Raw genomic sequence first — 18958 nt, forward strand, 5'->3', positions numbered from 1 at the left:
ATCTCCTCTGCCCCTTCTTCCTCCATTTTCCTCCATCCCATGCAAGGAACCTCACCAATAAGCATTTTCTCTCTCTCTTTTCTACAGGGGAGTCCATGGGCATATTCCCGAGAGAGCTCCGCCCACGCCCAGCGCATCGCCAAGGCTAAGTGGGAATTCTTTTATGGCTCCCTGGACCCTCCTGGAACAGGTAATGGGCTCGATGCAAGTACTGGTAGGGGAGAGCGTTTGCATGTATGAAAATCAGCATCTCTGCAACATTCGACCCTCCCAAACGGTGTCCTGGCTCAGGTTCCACATACTGTGGTGGATGCTGTCACAGCAGGGGGGCATTTGGATGCTGGCGGTTGAAGACTTTTATAAAGCAATGTCCAGTGTGGCTGCCAGATTCAGACAACGCAGGAACGGTAGACGTGCACCCTTAGATAGCAGGCTTGAAATGCAAAATGGGCTCTCATTAGCTGGGCTGCTGGTTGGGTGGTGATAAACTGAAATTCAACAAGGGAAATATGTAAGGAGGGAAGAATCAAATTCATGGGTGTGGAACAAGGCACAGGTAGCTATGGGAAAGACCTGAGATGAACAGGTGGACCCTCGTCCAACCCTTTGTAAGTGTTGAAATGTGAATTGCAGCATTCACTTCCTATGAGGAAGTGGACTTACCATTTGCTAGAGATCCTGAGAAACTCCTCCTTTTTTCATAGGTGCATCCCTGGGATGTTGCGTGCAAAGGCCTGAGGGCTAGGAAAGCTGGAAGTGGTTTTCCATAGTGGTTTTCCAGCTATTTTTCTTGGGATATGCCCCAGAAGCAACTGATACACTCTATACTTCCTGCTAGAGGTGCTCCTCATTCAGACTCTGTTACAGCTTTTTAGGATGTGATCCACCCTGAGTTCTACAGGTATAGCGTGGTATACAAATTTTAACAACAACAGCAAGCTTTGTAAAAATGGAGAGAGGTGCTCTTTTCCCCTGGAATACGTTCCTTGCAGTGTCTAGATAGACAGTGGTTGCGTTTGCACATCATGCTAAGACAAACCGTGGCTTAGTGCTGCCTCTCGAAGAGGAATCTGCAGCTACTTTGCTCCTTCCTGGACTTTTTTAATAAGTGCAGCAGCTAAGCCAAGGTTTGGTTTAGTGCATCGTCTGAACCCAGAGCATGGCTAAGCATCTCTCCACCTTAACCACAATCCATAGCCAGGGTTCCTCCTATGGTTATAAGAATGATCCTGAGTTTGGGCAAAATGCTAAGTTAACTGTAGCCTAGCAGTTGACGCTGTGGGTTAAACCACAGAGCCTAGGGCTTGCTGATCAGAAGGTCGGCGGTTCGAATCCCCGCGATGGGGTGAGCTCCTTGCTCGGTCCCAGCTCCTGCCCACCTAGCAGTTCGAAAGCACATCAAAGTGCAAGTAGATAAATAGGTACCGCTCCTGCGGGAAGGTAAACGGCATTTCTGGGCGCTGCTCTGGTTTGCCAGAAGCAGCTTAGTCATGCTGGCCACATGACCTAGAAGCTGTATGCTGGCTCTCTCGGCCAATGAGCGAGATGAGCGCCGCAACCCCAGAGTCGGCCACGACTGGACCTAATGGTCAGGCGTCCCTTTACGTTTTAGCTGCCATCCTGCACTAACCTCAAAAGTCAGGGGAGGAGTGAAGCAGGGATGAGCTACTCTCTGGGAGCCAGGCCATTTGTGAAGTCACAATAAGCCATACTCTGACTTAGCAGTGATATGCTAACCAGGTCACTGTTCGGCGAGGAAGGGAAATATTAACTAAGAGATTGACAGTGTTACATGAGAGGCCTGGTCCCCTCTTGGTTTTGGGCCACAGTTCCCATAAGCTCCAGTCAGCATAGCCATGCTGGCAGGGGTTGATGGGCGTGGTAATTCAAAAGCACCAGGAGGGAACCAAGTTGGGAAAAGCTGGGCAAGAACCTTTCCTTGCAAGCGGATGCTGTGACTGTGGGCAGACAAAAAAGGAAAAGAGGCTGCAGGCACAAAAGGGAGCAAACGGAAGCGTTTCCATCCCCAAAAATCTACCCATAAGCTTCCCAGCAGAGCTACACTTGTGAGTGATGCACATCTTTCTTGACTGCACCCGTACAAAGAACAGTGCGCAAACATACAGCGACCAAGTGGAGCGATGTAAAAGAAAGGAATGGCCTCATCCATGCACAACCTCAGTCGCCATGGAAGTATGTGACATGGCAGAGTGATTGCATGAACCTTCAAACAAAGAGGAGAGCGGGTGCTTACTGATAAGATATTTTTATCAGTAAGCACCAGAGCCTGCCCTGCTCTTTGTTTGATTCCGCCTGGTGCTTCTTAACCCCCTTCCTGCAGGCTGATTGTGTGAAGCTGCCTAATGCGGCATCCATAAATATTGGCCCATCTAGCCTAAGACTGACTTATAAAGTCTCAAGTAGAGATTATAAAAAATAAAAAAAAAATAGTCCAGTAGGCACCTTAGAGACCAACTAAGTTTCTTCTTGGTACAGTGGTACCTCAGGTTACATATGCTTCAGGTTACATATGCTTCAGGTTACAGACTCTGCTAACCCAGAAATAGTGCTTCAGGTTAAGAACTTTGCTTCAGGATGAGAACAGAAATCGTGCTCTGGCGGTGCTGCGGCAGCTGGAGGCCTCATTAGCTAAAGTGGTGCTTCAGGTTAAGAACAGTTTCAGGTTAAGAACAGACCTCCGGAACAAATTAAATACTTAACTAGAGGTACCACTGTATAAGCTTTTGTGTGCATGCACACTTCTTCAGATACACTGAAACAGAAGTCACCAGACCCTTTTATATAGTAGGAGGGTGGGGTGGGGTGGGGTGGGGTGGGGTATCGACTAATTGCAGTTGTTAACTGTTGTCCGCAGGTTTACCATGCCCATTGAGCCAATCAACCATCTCCTACTACCCTTCTGAGAAAAACCCCACCCCACCCTCCCACTATATATAAGGGTCTGGTGACTTCTGCTTCAGTGTATCTGAAGAAGTGTGCATCACACGAAAGCTTATACCTAGAACAAACATAGTTGGTCTCTAAGGTGCTACTGGACTTTTATTATTATTATTATTATTTCGACTGCGTCAGACCAACACGGCTACCTACCTGAATATAGAATCAAGTAGAGATTATTATTGTTGTTATTATCTCTTTAGTTATACCCCGCCTTTTACCCTGACAGGGACTTAAGGCGTCTTAAAGATAAAATAAGAACAACTAAATATGGGGGTCGTTAAAAAACAACTCTGTGTGTGTCTGATAGCTATTAAAAACATATAGATAATTACAGTGGTACCTCTGGATACGAACAGGATCCATTCCGGAGCCCCATTCGCATCCAGAAGCAAATGGAACTAGTGATGTTACGTCTGCGCACGCGCACGCCGCTTTTCGCCGCTTCTGCGCATGCGCGTGACATTATTTTGAGCGTCTGCGCATGCGCAAGTGGCGAAACCCGGAAGTAACGTGCTCTGTTACTTCCGGGTTGCCGCAGAGCGCAACTCGAACGCGCTCAACCCATTCAACCCGAGGTATGACTGTACCATAAACACAACCTGGCACCAGCCCCCTCAGTAAAATCAGTCGGTTCCCAAATGCCAAAAGGTCTCCAGCTGTCGGCAGAAGAATAGCACAGAGGGAACTAGTCTGGGTTCTCTGAGGAAGGGAGTTCCAAAGTTGTCTGGGAGCAGCCCCCACGGAGAAGGCCCTTTCCTGCATCTCTACCAACCATGGCTGTGAGGGTGACAGGGCTGAGAGAAGCGCCCCCCCCCCTTCTCAGAGACCCAGGCAGGTTTGTATGAGGGAATATGGTCTTTCAGTGAGCTAAGATGTTTTTTTCCAGTCTTGAGCTATTTAAACCATGGGTAGGCAAACTAAGGCCCGGGGGCCATATGCGGCCTAATCGCCTTCTCAATCCAGCCCGCGAACAGTCCGGGAATCAGCGTGTTTTTACATGAGTAGAATGTGCCCTTTTATTTTAAATGCATCTCTGGGTTATTTGTGGGGCATAGGAATTCGTTCATTTTTTTTTCCAAAATATAGTCTGGCCCCCCACAAGGTCTGAGGGACAGACCGGCCCCCTGCTGAAAAAGTTTGCCAACCCCTGATATAAACAAACAAAGAAAGAAACAAACAAACAAACAATAATGAGAATGAGATAAAGAAACTGCAAGATGAAATGCGTATCTGTTAAGACAATTAACACTGACATTGAAGAATTTGGGATGGACCTTGATGAATGCTAGAATTGGTTTCAGTGGACTAAAATGATTAAAAGCAAGAAGGGGAATTTGCAGATATGAAGAACTAATTAGGAAAAGGAACAATAAATGCTTTCCTTCCTATCAATCTTTTCAATTATATCAGTTAGTCCATTAGAAAACATAAATATAAAAAATGGTGGGGAAGTATTTCAGAAAGAGCTTCTGCTTATGATTTTTCCATCACCCCCACAGTCCTTAAAAGATTTAACAGTCTGTGAAATTGGAGTTAGAACTCTGATTACTCCCCAAGCACTATTCAATTTCAAGGAAGTTATGACGATTGAATAATGTGTGTTTTAGCTGATACACAAATAATCACGAAGTTAAAAGGTGGAATTAAATTCTTATTTGAGATAAATTAAATTCTTATTTGAAGGAGGGGGGAATACATAACACCGCATATGCAGATTGTTAAAATATATTAGGGATACAGTGGTACCTCGGGTTAAGTACTTCATTCGTTCCGAAGGTCCGTTCTTAACCTGAAACTGTTCTTAACCTGAAGCACCACTTTAGCTAATGGGGCCTCCCGCTGCTGCCGCACCGCCGGAGCACGATTTCTGTTCTTATCCTGAAGCAAAGTTCTTAACCCGAGGTAATATTTCTGGGTTAGCGGAGTCTGTAACCTGAAGCGTATGTAACCTGAAGCATATGTAACCCGAGGTACCACTGTACCTTTAAAGTAGCGCTGGAAAAGGTGCCCATACAAGGGCAAGTTGCAGGCAGATTTCATTGACTTTTTTGGAGGGGGGCAAAATTCTTCATATGGCTTAGGCAGGCCCTCCAGATGTTTTGGGACTACAACTTCCAACATCCCTAGCTAGCAGTGGTCAGGGATGATGGGAATTGCAAAACTATTTTGTGGGAGAGTTTCAAGTTCACAACAGAAATTTGGGTTTGCTCAATTAAAGCGCACTAAAGCACTCTGTTGCTCTAGCACAACAAATTCACTATAAAAAGAAAGAAAGGACAGACTTTTTGCAGTTAGGAATGTGACAGGGAAATGCACTCATAAGTGTGAGATGGACGATTGACCAAAAGGGTGATGTGGAAACACCTCGAGAACAAACCAAGATGAATGTTCAATATAGGCCAGACATAATCTAGCCACTGCGTTAGCTCTGTGCGAAGCAAATGAGAATGAATGCTGAATAAACAGGTTGCCTGAAGTAAACCCCACCCCTCTCCTTTAAAAGTTTACAAAGAAAGAAAGAAAGAAAGAAAGAAAGAAAGAAAGAAAGAAAGAAAGAAAGAAAGCAGTGTCACTTCAGGAATATTCTGGGAGATGATGATGGCAGCCACCAAGAACAACTGCGCTCTTGCAAATATAAAAAATACATCTTGTCAAGAGTTGTAACTTTAAAAAACTATTTAAAGTAAGAGAGAGAAAGGAGCAAACCATTGTTGCTCACCCTACCCAATTCAAAACAGTCTTCCCCACCCCAGCTTAAGGCATGTCTACTCAGAAATAAGTCTTACCATACACTTGGCAATTCAGGATGAAGGAATAGCTCAGTTGGTGGAGCACGAGACTTTTAATCTCAATGTCATGGGTTTGAGCCCCATGTTGGGCAAAACATTCCTGCATTGCAGGGGGGGTTGGACTAGATGACCCTTGTGGTCCCTTCCAACCCCACAGTTCTATGATTCCAACAGGTTCATTGGTGTATAACCTCCCCATAAACAAGTTGAATTGAATGCTCAGTAATGACCAGATATTGTCTGACCTCAGCATAAGCTTTGGGCAAGCAAATTGGGATTAATCTCAATAAATGGAGCCTTTAACAAATGCTAAACACTTTAGAATGTGGGGGAACCTGGCCCTTCCTTCCTTCCTTCCTTCCTTCCGCTGTCTGTTTTTGTTTTTCTTCTCCATTTTTCTCTTTGTCTGATTGGGATACACAGTCTGTACTGTACAACCAGAGGTGTTGACATATGGACGTGGGTGGTGCTGTGGTCTAAACCACTGAGCCTCTTGGGCTTGCCGATCAGAAGGTCGGCAGTTCGAATCCCTGAGACGGAGTGAGCTCCCGTTGCTCTGTCCCAGCTCCTGCCATCCTGGCAGTTCAAAAGCACACCAGTGCAAGTAGATAAATAGGTACCGCTGTGGCAGAAAGGTAAACGAACGTTTCCATGCGCTCTGGCTTACATCACAGTGTTCTGTTGTGCCAGTAGCGGTTTAGTCATGCTGGCCACATGATTTGGAAAGGTGTCTGTGGACAAACGCCGGCTCCCTCAGCGTGAAAGCGAGATGAACTCCACAACCCCATAGTCACCTTTGATGGACTTAACCGTCCAGGGGTCCTTTCCCCCCTTTGTGAGTTCCATGATTCTCATGTAAGGCTCAGAGATCCAGCATCTGCCAGGACTTAGTGAGTAGTTTTTATTTGTAACCCGGGATCTCTCTATTCCAGGGATGCGTCCTCATAACACACCCGATCCTCCACCTCAGCAGCTCAAGAAATCCAACCACCAGATTCAGCCAAAGCCAGATTGGACGGGACCCGAGCATAGCTTGTGCCACGTGGAGGTGGAAATTGAGATGGCTCCACCAGGCAGTGCAAAACCTGGAAACTGTGAAACGGGGATTATCCGCAGAACCATAAAGTACTCAGAGACTGACTTGGATTCTGTCCCTTTGAGGTGCTACCACGAGACCAACATCGATGATATATTGGCTGAGAAAGATGAAGCGGATTCAGCCATCGAGAGCCAGAAAGACAGCGAGAGCAATCCAAGTTTCACGGGAATCTTGGGGAAAGGGTGTGCTGTTCCAGGAGACCCCTTTGCTCAGCACACAAGAGAAGATGATGACAAGTGTCTGAGAAACAAGACACAGGACATTGAAGATGACGAGGTATTTGAAGCCATCCAACAGCATCAGGAGAGGTGAGGGTCTCTCTGGTCTGGTCAGTACCAAGCTTGTCCCTTGTATTGAGCAATATTGTCTGGTTTTGTTCTTACAGAGGTCGAGATAGTAATAATAATAATAATAATAATGGTAATAATTTATTATTTATACCCTGCCCATCTGGCTGGGCTTCCCCAGCCACTCTGGGCGGCTTCCAAAAATATATTAAAATACTGTAATACATCAAACATTAAAAGCTTTCCTAAACAGATCTCAGATGTCTTCTAAAAATCTGGTAATTGTTGTTCTCTTTGACATCTGGTGGGAGGGTGTTCCACAGGGCGGGTGCCACTACCAAGAAGGCCCTCTGCCTGGTTCCCTGTAATTTGGCTTCTTGCAGTGAGGGAACCGCCAGAAGGCCCTTGGTGCTGGACCTCAGTGTCCGGGTAGAACGATGGGGGTGGAGACGCTCAAAACAAAGCATAGGCTTTACTTGCTTGACTTAGTCTCTTCATACAAAGCTACTTCTTTCCTGTTAAGGCTGGGTTGGGTCTTGCCAAAACTCATCTGGGGAACCTTTTCAGCCATTGAAGCTGGTGACAATTGTCATTATGAACTTCTCGGACACAAAGTGGAGGCGGAGCGAAGCAGCTTCCCATTGTGTTGCTTCAATACTGCGACACTTTGGTGCCACAAAGGCACTGGTTGTCTGCAATTAGCTGCAGCAAATTAGAAGAGCTGTTCCACACAGCATATTCCCCATAAAGCAAATCTCACAGTGTCCATTTCCATCGGCAAGAATCTATTATAAATCCATTCTTTTGGGCAAATGCACCCTTCTTTCCGCAGCTATCCCTTTGTTTTCTTCTTTCTTTTGAAGTAGCTTCTGTTTCTAGCACTTTGACAGCTTCCTTTTCACTCATATGGGTGATGTTCCTGAATCAGCCCTGAATTTCCCATGTGAGAGGAGTTCATTGGAATCTTCTTTGTCTAAACTCAAACATTAACCCAAAAGTAAAAAGGAGAGAGAGAAAATTGTGTCCTCTTTGAAGCCAGATCAATTGCTCATTAATTATTTCATTTTCAGTATCACAGGGGCAAAATTCAGCTCATAAAAACTCAATAATAATAATAGTAATGAACAGTTGTTCTGGCCGCAAGGGGAAAGTACAATAATTAAACTTGTCCCTCTTTGAAGTGACTGGCTGATGGGCAGATTCAGGGAAATGCTGGGTATGTCAGTGAACAGGAACCAACCACTTAAAGTGACAGAGGCTGGGGCAGAAAATTAAAGGTTCTGGCAAGTCTCAACAGCACTGTGAGATTTGGACAGGCTAGGCTGCAGTTGCGTTTTAACTCAAAACAATTGCCACAAATCAGGTCAGAGAAAAGGTAGGCAACAAAACAGAGGCTAGGACGCAACAGGTGGCAAGGTTGCTACCTGGTTACTTTGGGGAAACTCAATGAACAAATGATGTTGAGATGCAAGACAAAGGGTGGAATGCAATGTTGTACTGAGGAGGTTGTGTCATCAGTGCAAACATTTCTGCTTGCAAGGTGGAATTATTATTATTATTATTATTTATTGGATTTATATATCGCCCTATACCCAGAGGTCTCAGGGTGGTATCTCCTCCCTCCTCCCTGTGTGTTGTTCTGGAGGTTCTCCAAGCAGATTTGAGGAGGGTACAGAGGCACACAGGGGAATTTTTTTGGGGGGGAGGAAGCCCCATTGCACTAGCAGGAATCCTTGCTCTGGCTTATGCAAGCACAACATCTTAATTGAATCCTGCACTAACCATCTACCGTATTTTTCGCCCTATAGGACGCACCGTCCCATAAGGCGCACCTAGTTTTTTGGGGGGAAATAAAGGGGGGGAATTATTTTTCCCCCCCAGGCGCGGGGCTGGGGCGGGGGAGGCCCGAGCTTCCCCCGACCCCAGCCCCCAAACAGGCAGCTCTCTGCAAGCCGTGGGAGCCCAGCGCTGGCTCCCGCTGCTTGCGGAGAGGTCCGCGAAGCCTGGAGAGCGAGAGGGGTCAGTGCCCACCGACCCCTCTCGCTCTCCAGGCTTCAGCGAAAGCCTGCATTCGCCCCATAGGACGCACACACATTTCCCCTTCATTTTTGGAGGGGAAAAAGTGCGTCCTATAGGGCGAAAAATACGGTAATTACACACACACACATGGGGGGGGTGTAGGGTTTTGGAAACTAAGGTATTCTTGTTTTCTAGAGGTCCATTAAATTCCTTCTGGGAATGTTGAAAGACTTTCCTATTTGGATTGGCATTCAGCAGCTGAAGATGAGGCAAATCACTCGTGATCAAATATACACATATATTTGTATTATTGGGTATGCCCTCCATCCCTGCAAAAAAAAAAAAGAGTTCTTAACCTGTCCTGAGCCCATGGGGGGAAAATTTATTAAGATTCACAGCATGATAGACCAGCTCCTGAGACAAGGTGAGGTGACAACCTCAGACGGCAACATCCACAGGGGCAGCAGATCTCAATGTAGATCTTTATTCCTCGCTTGTTGCTGATGTAGACCTTCACTTGCCGCTTCTTCCCTCACAGGGAGGGCGGACGCCATTTTGTGGTCTGCCTCAGGTGCCAAAATGTCTTAAGCCGGCCCTGACTCTCAGTATACCCACAAACATGTCTTGGGGGATAAATTCACCTTTTGCGTATTTCGTTTCTAGGGAAGTTTTTAATGTTTAGTAGACTATTGTATTTTAATATTCTGTTGGAAGCCGCCCAGAGTGGCTGAGGAAACCCAGCCAGATGGGTGGGGTATAAATAATAAATTATTATTATTATTATTATTATTATTATTATTATTATTAATTATTACTCCTCATGGAAACCCTGTTCCTAGCTGCAGACTCTGCACTCCACTGATTATGAGTAGAAAAAGCAGCTGAAATTCATTTTCTCTGGCTATGTCAGATGTGGCTCCTTCCTTTCGACCCTGAAAATCTCTCTTTTGTTTTTTATAAAGATATTTATTAAGTTTCCAATTTTATACAAACAAAAAGGAAAAAGGAAAAAGGAAAAAAAACACATACAGTTCTCAATACTTAATTTTCAATGACATATTTCCCTGACCTCCTCATACCTCCCCTTCTTGTATTCCAATTCAAATTATTTACTCAGCAAATCCTTATCTCAAATCATTACAGCTGGAAACCCCTTAATTTCAATCCAACATCATTCAACATTCTTTAATTTTACAATATTTCTGTAAATAGTCCTTAAATTTCTTCCAATCTTCTTCCGCCGACTCTTCTTGACCCTGAAAATCTCAGCTCTCCATGAAAATGCTCCATACATGCTAAAGTGTGCTGATCTCAGTAGTCTCAGCAGACTTCAGATTCTGACAGGATTTTAAAGCCTTGTCTCAGCACAGCAAGATCCCTGTCTAGGCAACGGTATCCTGTATAGTGACTCCCTCTGTCGGCAGCTGAGCTGTCAAAGCACACAGGGAGTTTTGGGTCCTGGCGGAAGGGGAAGAGAAGCCATTGAAAAGATTTGAGGAAGGGCAAGTTGAATGGTTTGAACAATGGAGAGATAGGAATGGTTTTGATGGCAGAATTGTGCCTAGAGGTAGAAAGACTGGGGTGTAAAAAAAAGGAGGTCAGAGAGAAGTCTAGCGATGACCAGAATAATATCCCCTATTTCCAACTTACTTGCAAAATCAAAAGAAGCAACTGCAGAATAAAAGTGGCAGGAAGGGTTAAGAACCACTCTTCCCACCTGTTTTGAAGGGGAAGCCTGGTCAATGCCCATGGCTTACTCTGCACCATTTTCCAAGAGGGAGAACATTTTAATAAATAGCAGTGTCCTGACCTCCCCTCTGTTGAATTACAGATTTGGTGTAGGACATTTAATCATTGGCTTTGCCTAAATTTAAACCCCACTGGTCTACTACCCTTAGTATTGCAAGGTTGTCATGAGAGCGCTTAGACTAAAATTGTCAACCAAAATCTTTACTTTCCTGGTTTATCACCACAACAGTTATTAACACTGGGCTTTAGCAAAGCAAATAATTTGAACTTCCGGGTTAGCGCCATCGGCGAATGGCGGATTCCCTCCAAGCTCCGGAGGGAATCGGCTCCGCAGGATTTGGGTCTTCCCGCTGCGGCGACGCGGGGACCCTTAAAAATCACAGGCGGTGAAGCCTGTGAACCTGGTGACTCGGCGGGCACCATTTGCGCCCCCCCGACCTGCGAAGGAGCCTTTTTAAAGACTTCGGAATGGGGGACGGGGTGAGCGGCGCGGTGCTGAGAGTCAACTGCTTCTCCTGTGGAGTGAAGCCGCATTGCCATGGCTGGAGAGCGCTGACTTCTTCTTGTGAGTAATTGGACTTTAAAGCAACAACCCGTGAGTAGTACGGAAATTGGATTTGCAAAGAAAAATTTTTTTTGAATTAGGCACGATCGGGGAAGGCGCAAACAGGAAGTCCGTCTCCCCGTCTTGTAAATAATCTAAAGCAAGGACCTGCTAACTAAGGTCGAGAGAATCTTTTCTTTTTTATTGGGTAAAAGACATTAATTTCACGATTTGGCAATATAAGAAATCTTATTGGAGGATAAGAGCTAATTTTGGGAGCTGAAGTGCCACCCCCCTGGACCCGGGAGTGATCCGCGAGAGAGCCTATTGAAGAGGTATTGAAGAGTTTGACAGCTGTCAAATTAGCTGTCAAGACTGAAAAAGAGAACTTTGTTTCTGTTGTCTCTGCTGGTTATATTTGTTACAATTTGGTTATAATTTGTTGAAAACAAGGAAGAACTGATACAAACTAACTTGACTTTTGGATTTGAACTGGAAGGAATATTAAGTAACCAAAATCCCTCTAGAGGGGGTTTTGGGACATTACAAGAACGGCTGAAGGAGGGAAAATACAAGCTAGATTGGACAGAGTTTTTGTTCTCTTGGGAAAATTACAAGGCCAAATTGATGTTTTGGCTACAAATGTTGCAACTCTGGATTTAACAGTAAATAAACTCATTGAATTCGATAAGGACTTGACTCAGAAAGTCCATGCAGCTGGACAAGAAGAGAAACTTCAGAGCTTTGAGAGTGTGGAGAAAGAGATATATGTTGTTCCTGAGGAAAAGGAAGGAGGAGCTGTAATGCTGCAGATGACAAAGGAGAGCCAGAGGCCTGACATGATGGCTACAAAGGAAAATAAGAACTGGATGTCGAAAATCTGGTTTGAATTGGAGATTGAAGAATGGAGAGATCTCCTTATGTGGAGATCTGAAGATCCAAGGATTACAAATCTGATTAAGGTGGAAGTTGGAGCTTTGGGGACATTTGGACTTGAAAGGAGTAAGAAACAAGATTCGGGCTCCACCTTTAAGTATGGAGGTCTGGCTGGAAGAAACATGGATCCCATTGGGCTAGAGCTTCTCCGAGATCTGGTGTTTAATATTAAGGACCATCAAAAAAAACTGGCAGAGAGGAATTGAGAGAGAATTAAGAGCCTCGGACGTGACATCTCCAGGCTGATAGTAGATTAAGACTGATGGACATTTGTTGGGGATTGAAACCGGGAAGGGGGGGTGGAGTTTGGGAATCCCAAGGGCGCATAATTATAATCTGTTTTTGTTTTTATTCTGTTTTGTTATTTGTATGAAGATTGGGGAAGTCGTGGAAGGGAACTTGGGTCGACTTTAGAAAAAGGTTTTAAGAATGAGTATTGATGCATAAATATTGATGTTTATAAGGTAAAATTGGCTTTTTTAAAATGAACTAAATAGAAAAAGGTAAAAAATTAGGGATAAGAACTTGCTGAATTAACAATTTGAATTGGAATATAAGAAGGGGAGGTGTGGGGAAGTCAGGGAAATATGTTATAGAAAAATAAGGATTGTGAACTCTATGTGTTTTTAAACTTTTTTGTTTTTCCTTTTTGGGTTTTTTTTAATGTATTAAAGTGGAAAATTTCAATAAATATCTTAAAAAAAAAAGCAAAGCAAATAATTTAATTAGACAACACCTATATGATATCGAACGACAGAATAATCTGGCCACAATAAGGAAATTTTGTCTGTGGTATGATTATATTCCACCTATTCATTTTGACACTTTGGCACCCTATTTGGCACCTTTGCAAATTGGGGGGGCACTGAAGGTGCCCACTGAGTCCCACGCTCACAGGCTTCACCCACCTGTGATTTTTAGAGGGGTCCCCGCTTCGCCGCAGCGGTCAGACCCGATCCCGCGGAGCTGGTCCCTCAGAGACAGAGGGAATCCGCCATTATCGATGGCGCTAACCCGGAAGTCCTCATTTTGACACTTTGGCACCCTATTTGTGAATTCCAAAATGCAAGCATGCTTTCACTTTCGCAAGAAAGAATATGCTGTCTTTGGCTTTACTTGAGGGTCGATTTCAAAAAATTCCTCCAGAAAAGCTGCTATGTCCCTGTGGAGATGGCAGCATTGAGTCCGTGGCTCATGTGCTTCTGGCTTGCACTCTTTATAAAGATTTGAGCAGTGAGGTTATTACCCCTCTATTATTGTCGCTCAACCATTGCTATTGTGTCCTTTTCTTTTAGCAGATCAAGATGATCAGGTGACAGCAAAAACTGCAAAAATTCTAGCGGGGGCAATTAGAATATGATCCATTATTTGATTATTGATGTAAACCCCCAAAATGTACTTCCTATAGTTAAGTTTTTACCTCTATCTTCAGTACATTTTATTTTATTTTATTGCTAGGGCTAGTGGCTGATATAAATAAAGATTCTTCTGATTCTGAATTCTGAAAGAGCAGTGTGGTGTCAGGAGAAAAAGGGGTAACCAAGGAACAGCGGGAGTTGGAGTTTATGAGAGTAAAATGCCTCTCAGAGACATGGGAGAAGGATGACCAGCTATGCAGGCCAAAAGAATACAGCCCCAGAATACTGAAATGGTAGACACATGTCGTGTGCACTTGGCTTGGAGACAAATCATATCTCAAGGCAAATCTGGGTGAAGATGCACAACTCCAGACCCTCCAAGTGTCCCTGTTTTCCAGGGACAGTCCTGGATTTACAGAAGCCATCCCGATTTCTGATTTGATACTGGAGTGTCTCGCTTTTCCTTAGGATGTCCCTGTTTTCATCAGAGGGTATGGAGTTATCCGACCCCTGAGCCATCTGAAGGCAGCCCTGTATAGGGAAGTTTTTTAATGTTTAATGTTTTGTTGTGTTTTTATATGTGTTGGAAGCTGCCCAGAGTGACTAGGGCAATCCAGTCAGATGGGTGGGGTATAAATAGTAAAATAATAATCATCATCATAATCATAATAATTTAAAAGGTAAAGGGACCCCTGACCATTAGGTCCAGTCGTGACTGACTCTGGGGTTGCGGCGCTCATCTCGCTTTATTGGCCGAGGGAGCCGGCGTACAGCTTCTGGGTCATGTGGCCAGCATGACTAAGCCGCTTCTGGCGAACCAGAGCAGCGCACGGAAACGCCGTTTACCTTCCTGCCGGAGTGGTACCTATTTATCTACTTGCACTTTGATGTGCTTTCAAACTGCTAGGTTGGCAGGAGCAGGGACTGAGCAATGGGAGCTCACCCCGTTGGAGGGATTCGAACCGCCGACCTTCTGATCGGCAAGTCCTAGGCTCTGTGGTTTAACCCACAGCGCCACCCACGTCCCTTTATTATTATTTAGGACATCCTTATTTTCATTGGCAAAATGTTGGAGTGTATGCACCTCTATCCTTTCCACTCCTCTTAGCTAAAAGGAAAGATGGGGCCACAGCAGCCAGGAGCCACTGCAGAGATCACTTTCTCTGCCAGAGGAGAAGAATGGAACTGGATAGGTTCCCTCGGTTTCTTAGAAAGACAGAATTAGAGGTAGCGCCACTGCAAAGAACATTGTCTGTACTCGTCAAAAGCCCTTGGGCCAGTGTGGGCTGTCAGTTGCATAAACTATTTTTTTTAATAAATTTTTATTGGTTTTCCAACATAAATTAAACACATTACAATTCACAATACATAGACAAACAAACAAACATATAAACATGTATAATTTCATAACCTCTTTTTCATAAACCTTATTTCACCGACTTCCCCATGCCTCCCTTTTCTGCATCCCTATTTTAAAATTTTCTTCAGCAACCCCTCATTTCAGTTAACATTCCCTTTCTTTAATCCTTCTTCTCTTACCCAATCATTTACTGCTGCAATTCTGTTTTACATTACCCATGACATTTTAGCATTCATTAATTTTATAACAGTTCTTAAGGTAGACTTTGTATTTCTTCCAATCTTCTTCCACCGTCTCTTTTCCTTGGTCACGGATTCTGCCAGTCATCTCAGCCAGTCCCATGTAGTCTATCACCTTCGTCTGCCATTCTTCCAGCGTGGGTAGTTCTTGTGTCTTCCAATACTTTGCTAAAAGAACTCTTGCTGCTGTTGTAGCATACATAAAGAACATCCTATCTTTCCTTGACACCGATTGGCCTACCATGCCCAGGAGAAAAGCCTCTGGTTTCTTATGAAAGGTACACTTAAGAACCTTCTTAATTTCATTATAGATCATTTCCCAGAAGACCTTAATCCTTGGGCACGTCCACCAAAGGTGGTAGAAAGTACCTTCCGTTTCATTGCATTTCCAACATTTATTATTGGGCAAATGATAGATTTTTGCAAGCTTGACTGGGGTCATGTACCACCTATAAATCATTTTCATAATATTCTCTCTTAAGGCATTACATGCTGTAAACTTTATACCGGTGGTCCATAACTGTTCCCAGTCAGCAAACATAATGTCATGACCAATGTCTTGTGCCCATTTAATCATAGCTGATTTAACCGTTTCATCTTGTGTATTCCATTTCAACAGCAAGTTATACATTCTTGATGTCAGTTGCATAAACTAAGCAAAAAGGGATTTAGTCCCAGCAAAACTTGCAGAAGAAGCTCAGTGCAGATACACACCAGTCCATTGGGCTAGACCTCAAAAACTTCCCTTCCCAACAGGAGAGCCAGAATCCATAGATCTTCCCTATACCTTAGCTTGGCAGAAGAGAGGCTGACTCTGGTTAGCTCCTGACCATGGCCAGGATTTGTTGGGGGTGGGCAGGACAGCCACCTGCCATCATCCTATGTCTTGCTCTGTCTAGCAGATTTGGAATGAAATGTCTCAACAACAGTTGCTTTAAATTACTTTCTGTTCTGACCCCAAGCGCTCAGAAAAATCTGTCAAAATACCCAGTCACTTGAAAACTAGGAAGTCAAATAAAAAATTAACACCAGAGAGTCCCTTTCATGTATTGAACAGGTATATTTTGCAAAATTACAAAGAACACACCTTTTTCATCTTTTTTAAAAATCTAAACAAGTTTTCTTGGATTTGCTGAAAATCTTTTCAGTACTTCCTTTTCAATTTACCAGTACTCCTTTTTTCCCCCAATGCAGTTTTTCAGTAAGCATAGCCAGTTGAGATGCTCCCCTGTCATTGTCTACCTTAGCCGGGTCATTACTTTCCGCAAGAAGAATCACTAGAATATTCTGATTATTTCTACTTTTAGTTAAGGTTTTTTTTTTTTTAGATAAATGTTTATTAAAGTTTTACAAAACAAAAAGTTCATCATTTCACATAGATCATTCCATTAATTAAAGCCCACAGAAAAAACAGAAAACAAAAAAATATATAGCAAAAAAGAAAAATAGAAAAAAGAAAAATCCACTTTAAAAAATTACAAAATTCCATGTCCCTCTGTCCTGACCTCCTCACATCTCCCTTTTTTGTGTTCCTCTTTATTCCAATATAATTCAGCAAGTTCAAACCCTTATTCAAATCATGCTTACAGTTATGTTTTCCTAATTATTATGTCCCAAGTTTTCATTATCTTAGCCCATACCTCATCTTATATACTGACATAATTTTATTCTGTTCATAACCCTCTTCTCCTTTTTAAAATTCTTCTTTTCATTCACATTTAACCAAATCCCACATGCCCTGTTACCTTCACTTCCCACATCATGTTAACACTCGAACATTTTGCAATATTTTTGTAAATAGTCCTTAAACTTTTTCCAGTCCTGTTCCATCAGTTCTTCTCCCTGGTCCTTTAGTTAAGGTTTTTTATTTATTTACTTGATTCAGGAGGGGCAGCTTCCCTCCTGCCCCCCCCCCGCTATGCCCATGCTGCTGACTGCTGTGTCTGTTTCTCTGCAACCTGTGGCTCCCTCTTTCTCACCACCTCATCCCCAATCTCCAGGATCATCAACAGAGACGCCCAAGGGCTGCTCAAGTCCCCAGTGCCCTTTCTCCTTGGACACAGCCTCTCCAGGGACGGCATGGATTCGTTCAGCAGGCATTTTGAGAGCATCATGGAGTCTCACCGAGCCAAAGGGACCTCTTACACCAGCCTTGACTCCATTGACATCCTGTCCTCCCCGGCCCAAACGCACAGCGGAACGTACTTCACCTTCGACCTCCCAACTCTCACCCCGGAAGTACAAGAGCAAATTCGAGACAGTGCCAAGCTCATTGAGCAGAACTTCGCCCCCCTGGCCCACCTGGAGCCAGACTCCGGGACAAGCTCCGCCACGGATGCCCCCTGGACCGAGCGAGAGGAGGAGCCGAGACAAGGTGGGGAAGGCAGCCTACAGAGTCCCTGTCACTCCGACGACAGCCTAGGAATTCCCCTGGCCTCCATCATAAGGTGAGTGAATGAAGCTAATTCTATCCAGGGGGTATATGAGATAACATCGTTGGGTGGTTTAGGATCCCAGCTGACCTTTTATTTTACCTGTGGACTCTGCAACAACTCTGCCATCTCACAAACTGGCAAGGATGATGAAGGGATCATCCACGACCCTTCCTCTCAGACCTTTAGAAAATGATCTTTAGGCACCTGGCAGATGTTGTCTTATAATGGGGCGTATCGCTCTTTGCTAGAGTTCTGTGGTGCATTTTCATAGCCTTGTGAAAGCTGCTGTTTTGACAGGTTTTTAAAGCTCTGTGAAAAACACGGTCGTCCACTGTTTCACAGTGGGGGTTTCCCCCCATGCAAGTGTGGCTCAATTGTTCACCTGAGCTGATGTTTCCTTGATTCTGTTTATTATATGCTTTTGAAAGGATCCTGTCTTCACTGTCCACCTGCCAAGTTGTTGCTATGCATTTTACTTTTCGAAGTCTCTTACTGTGTGCCTAGATGATGACGACGATAAGGGTGATGATTATAAATTCCCGCTCTGCGGACAGTGAGAGGGGCCTGAGTTTCACAATGATCCTAAGGCAGGTATAGGCAAACTATGCCCTCCAGATGTTTTGGGACTACAACTCCCACCATCCCTAGCTAACAGGACCAGTGGTCAGGGATGATGGGAATTGTAGTCTCAAAACATCTGGAGGGCCGCATTTGCCTGTGCCTGTCCTAGGGTGTGTGGCTTGTGCAGAATTGCAAAGCCAGTGGTGGCAGCAGGCAGTGATGGCTGACGCCCATTGGGACTTGGTAGGGCAGAAGACAGGGAGACAAACGGTAGTTAGAGCTGCAGGCAATGATAGAAGAGCCAGAGGCAATCACAGGCAGATCCAACTAATTCTAGAATCATAGAATCGTAGAATTTGAAGGGACCCCTAGGGTCATCTAGTCCAACCCCCTACAATGCAGGAATCTCAACTAAAGCATCCATGACAGATGGTCATCCAACATCTGCTTCAAAACCTCCAAGGAAGGAAAGTCCACCACCTTCCAAGGGAGATCATTCCACCGTCAAACAGCTCTTACTGTCAGAAAGATTTTCCTGATGTTTAGTTGTAAGTTGAAGCCATTGGTTCGGTTCCTACCCTCCAGAGCAGGAGAAAACAAGCTTTTTTTAAAAAAAAAATT

General features: G+C 44.3%; 1 protein-coding gene across 2 annotated transcripts in view; it reads left to right on the forward strand.

Annotated features, from left to right (window-relative positions):
• PSD (pleckstrin and Sec7 domain containing) overlaps window positions 1-18958 on the forward strand; it is a 105712-nt gene that overhangs the window by 1002 nt on the left and 85752 nt on the right. For both annotated transcript variants that reach the window (XM_053387964.1, XM_053387965.1), the window contains exons 2-4: window positions 88-190; window positions 6683-7157; window positions 17342-17788. In XM_053387964.1, coding sequence (XP_053243939.1) covers window positions 88-190; window positions 6683-7157; window positions 17342-17788 — 1025 coding nt within the window. The remainder of the gene's footprint in view (window positions 1-87; window positions 191-6682; window positions 7158-17341; window positions 17789-18958) is intronic.

The sequence above is a fragment of the Podarcis raffonei genome, chromosome 5 (assembly GCF_027172205.1).
Source record: "Podarcis raffonei isolate rPodRaf1 chromosome 5, rPodRaf1.pri, whole genome shotgun sequence".
NCBI classification, from domain to species: Eukaryota; Metazoa; Chordata; class Lepidosauria; order Squamata; family Lacertidae; genus Podarcis; species Podarcis raffonei.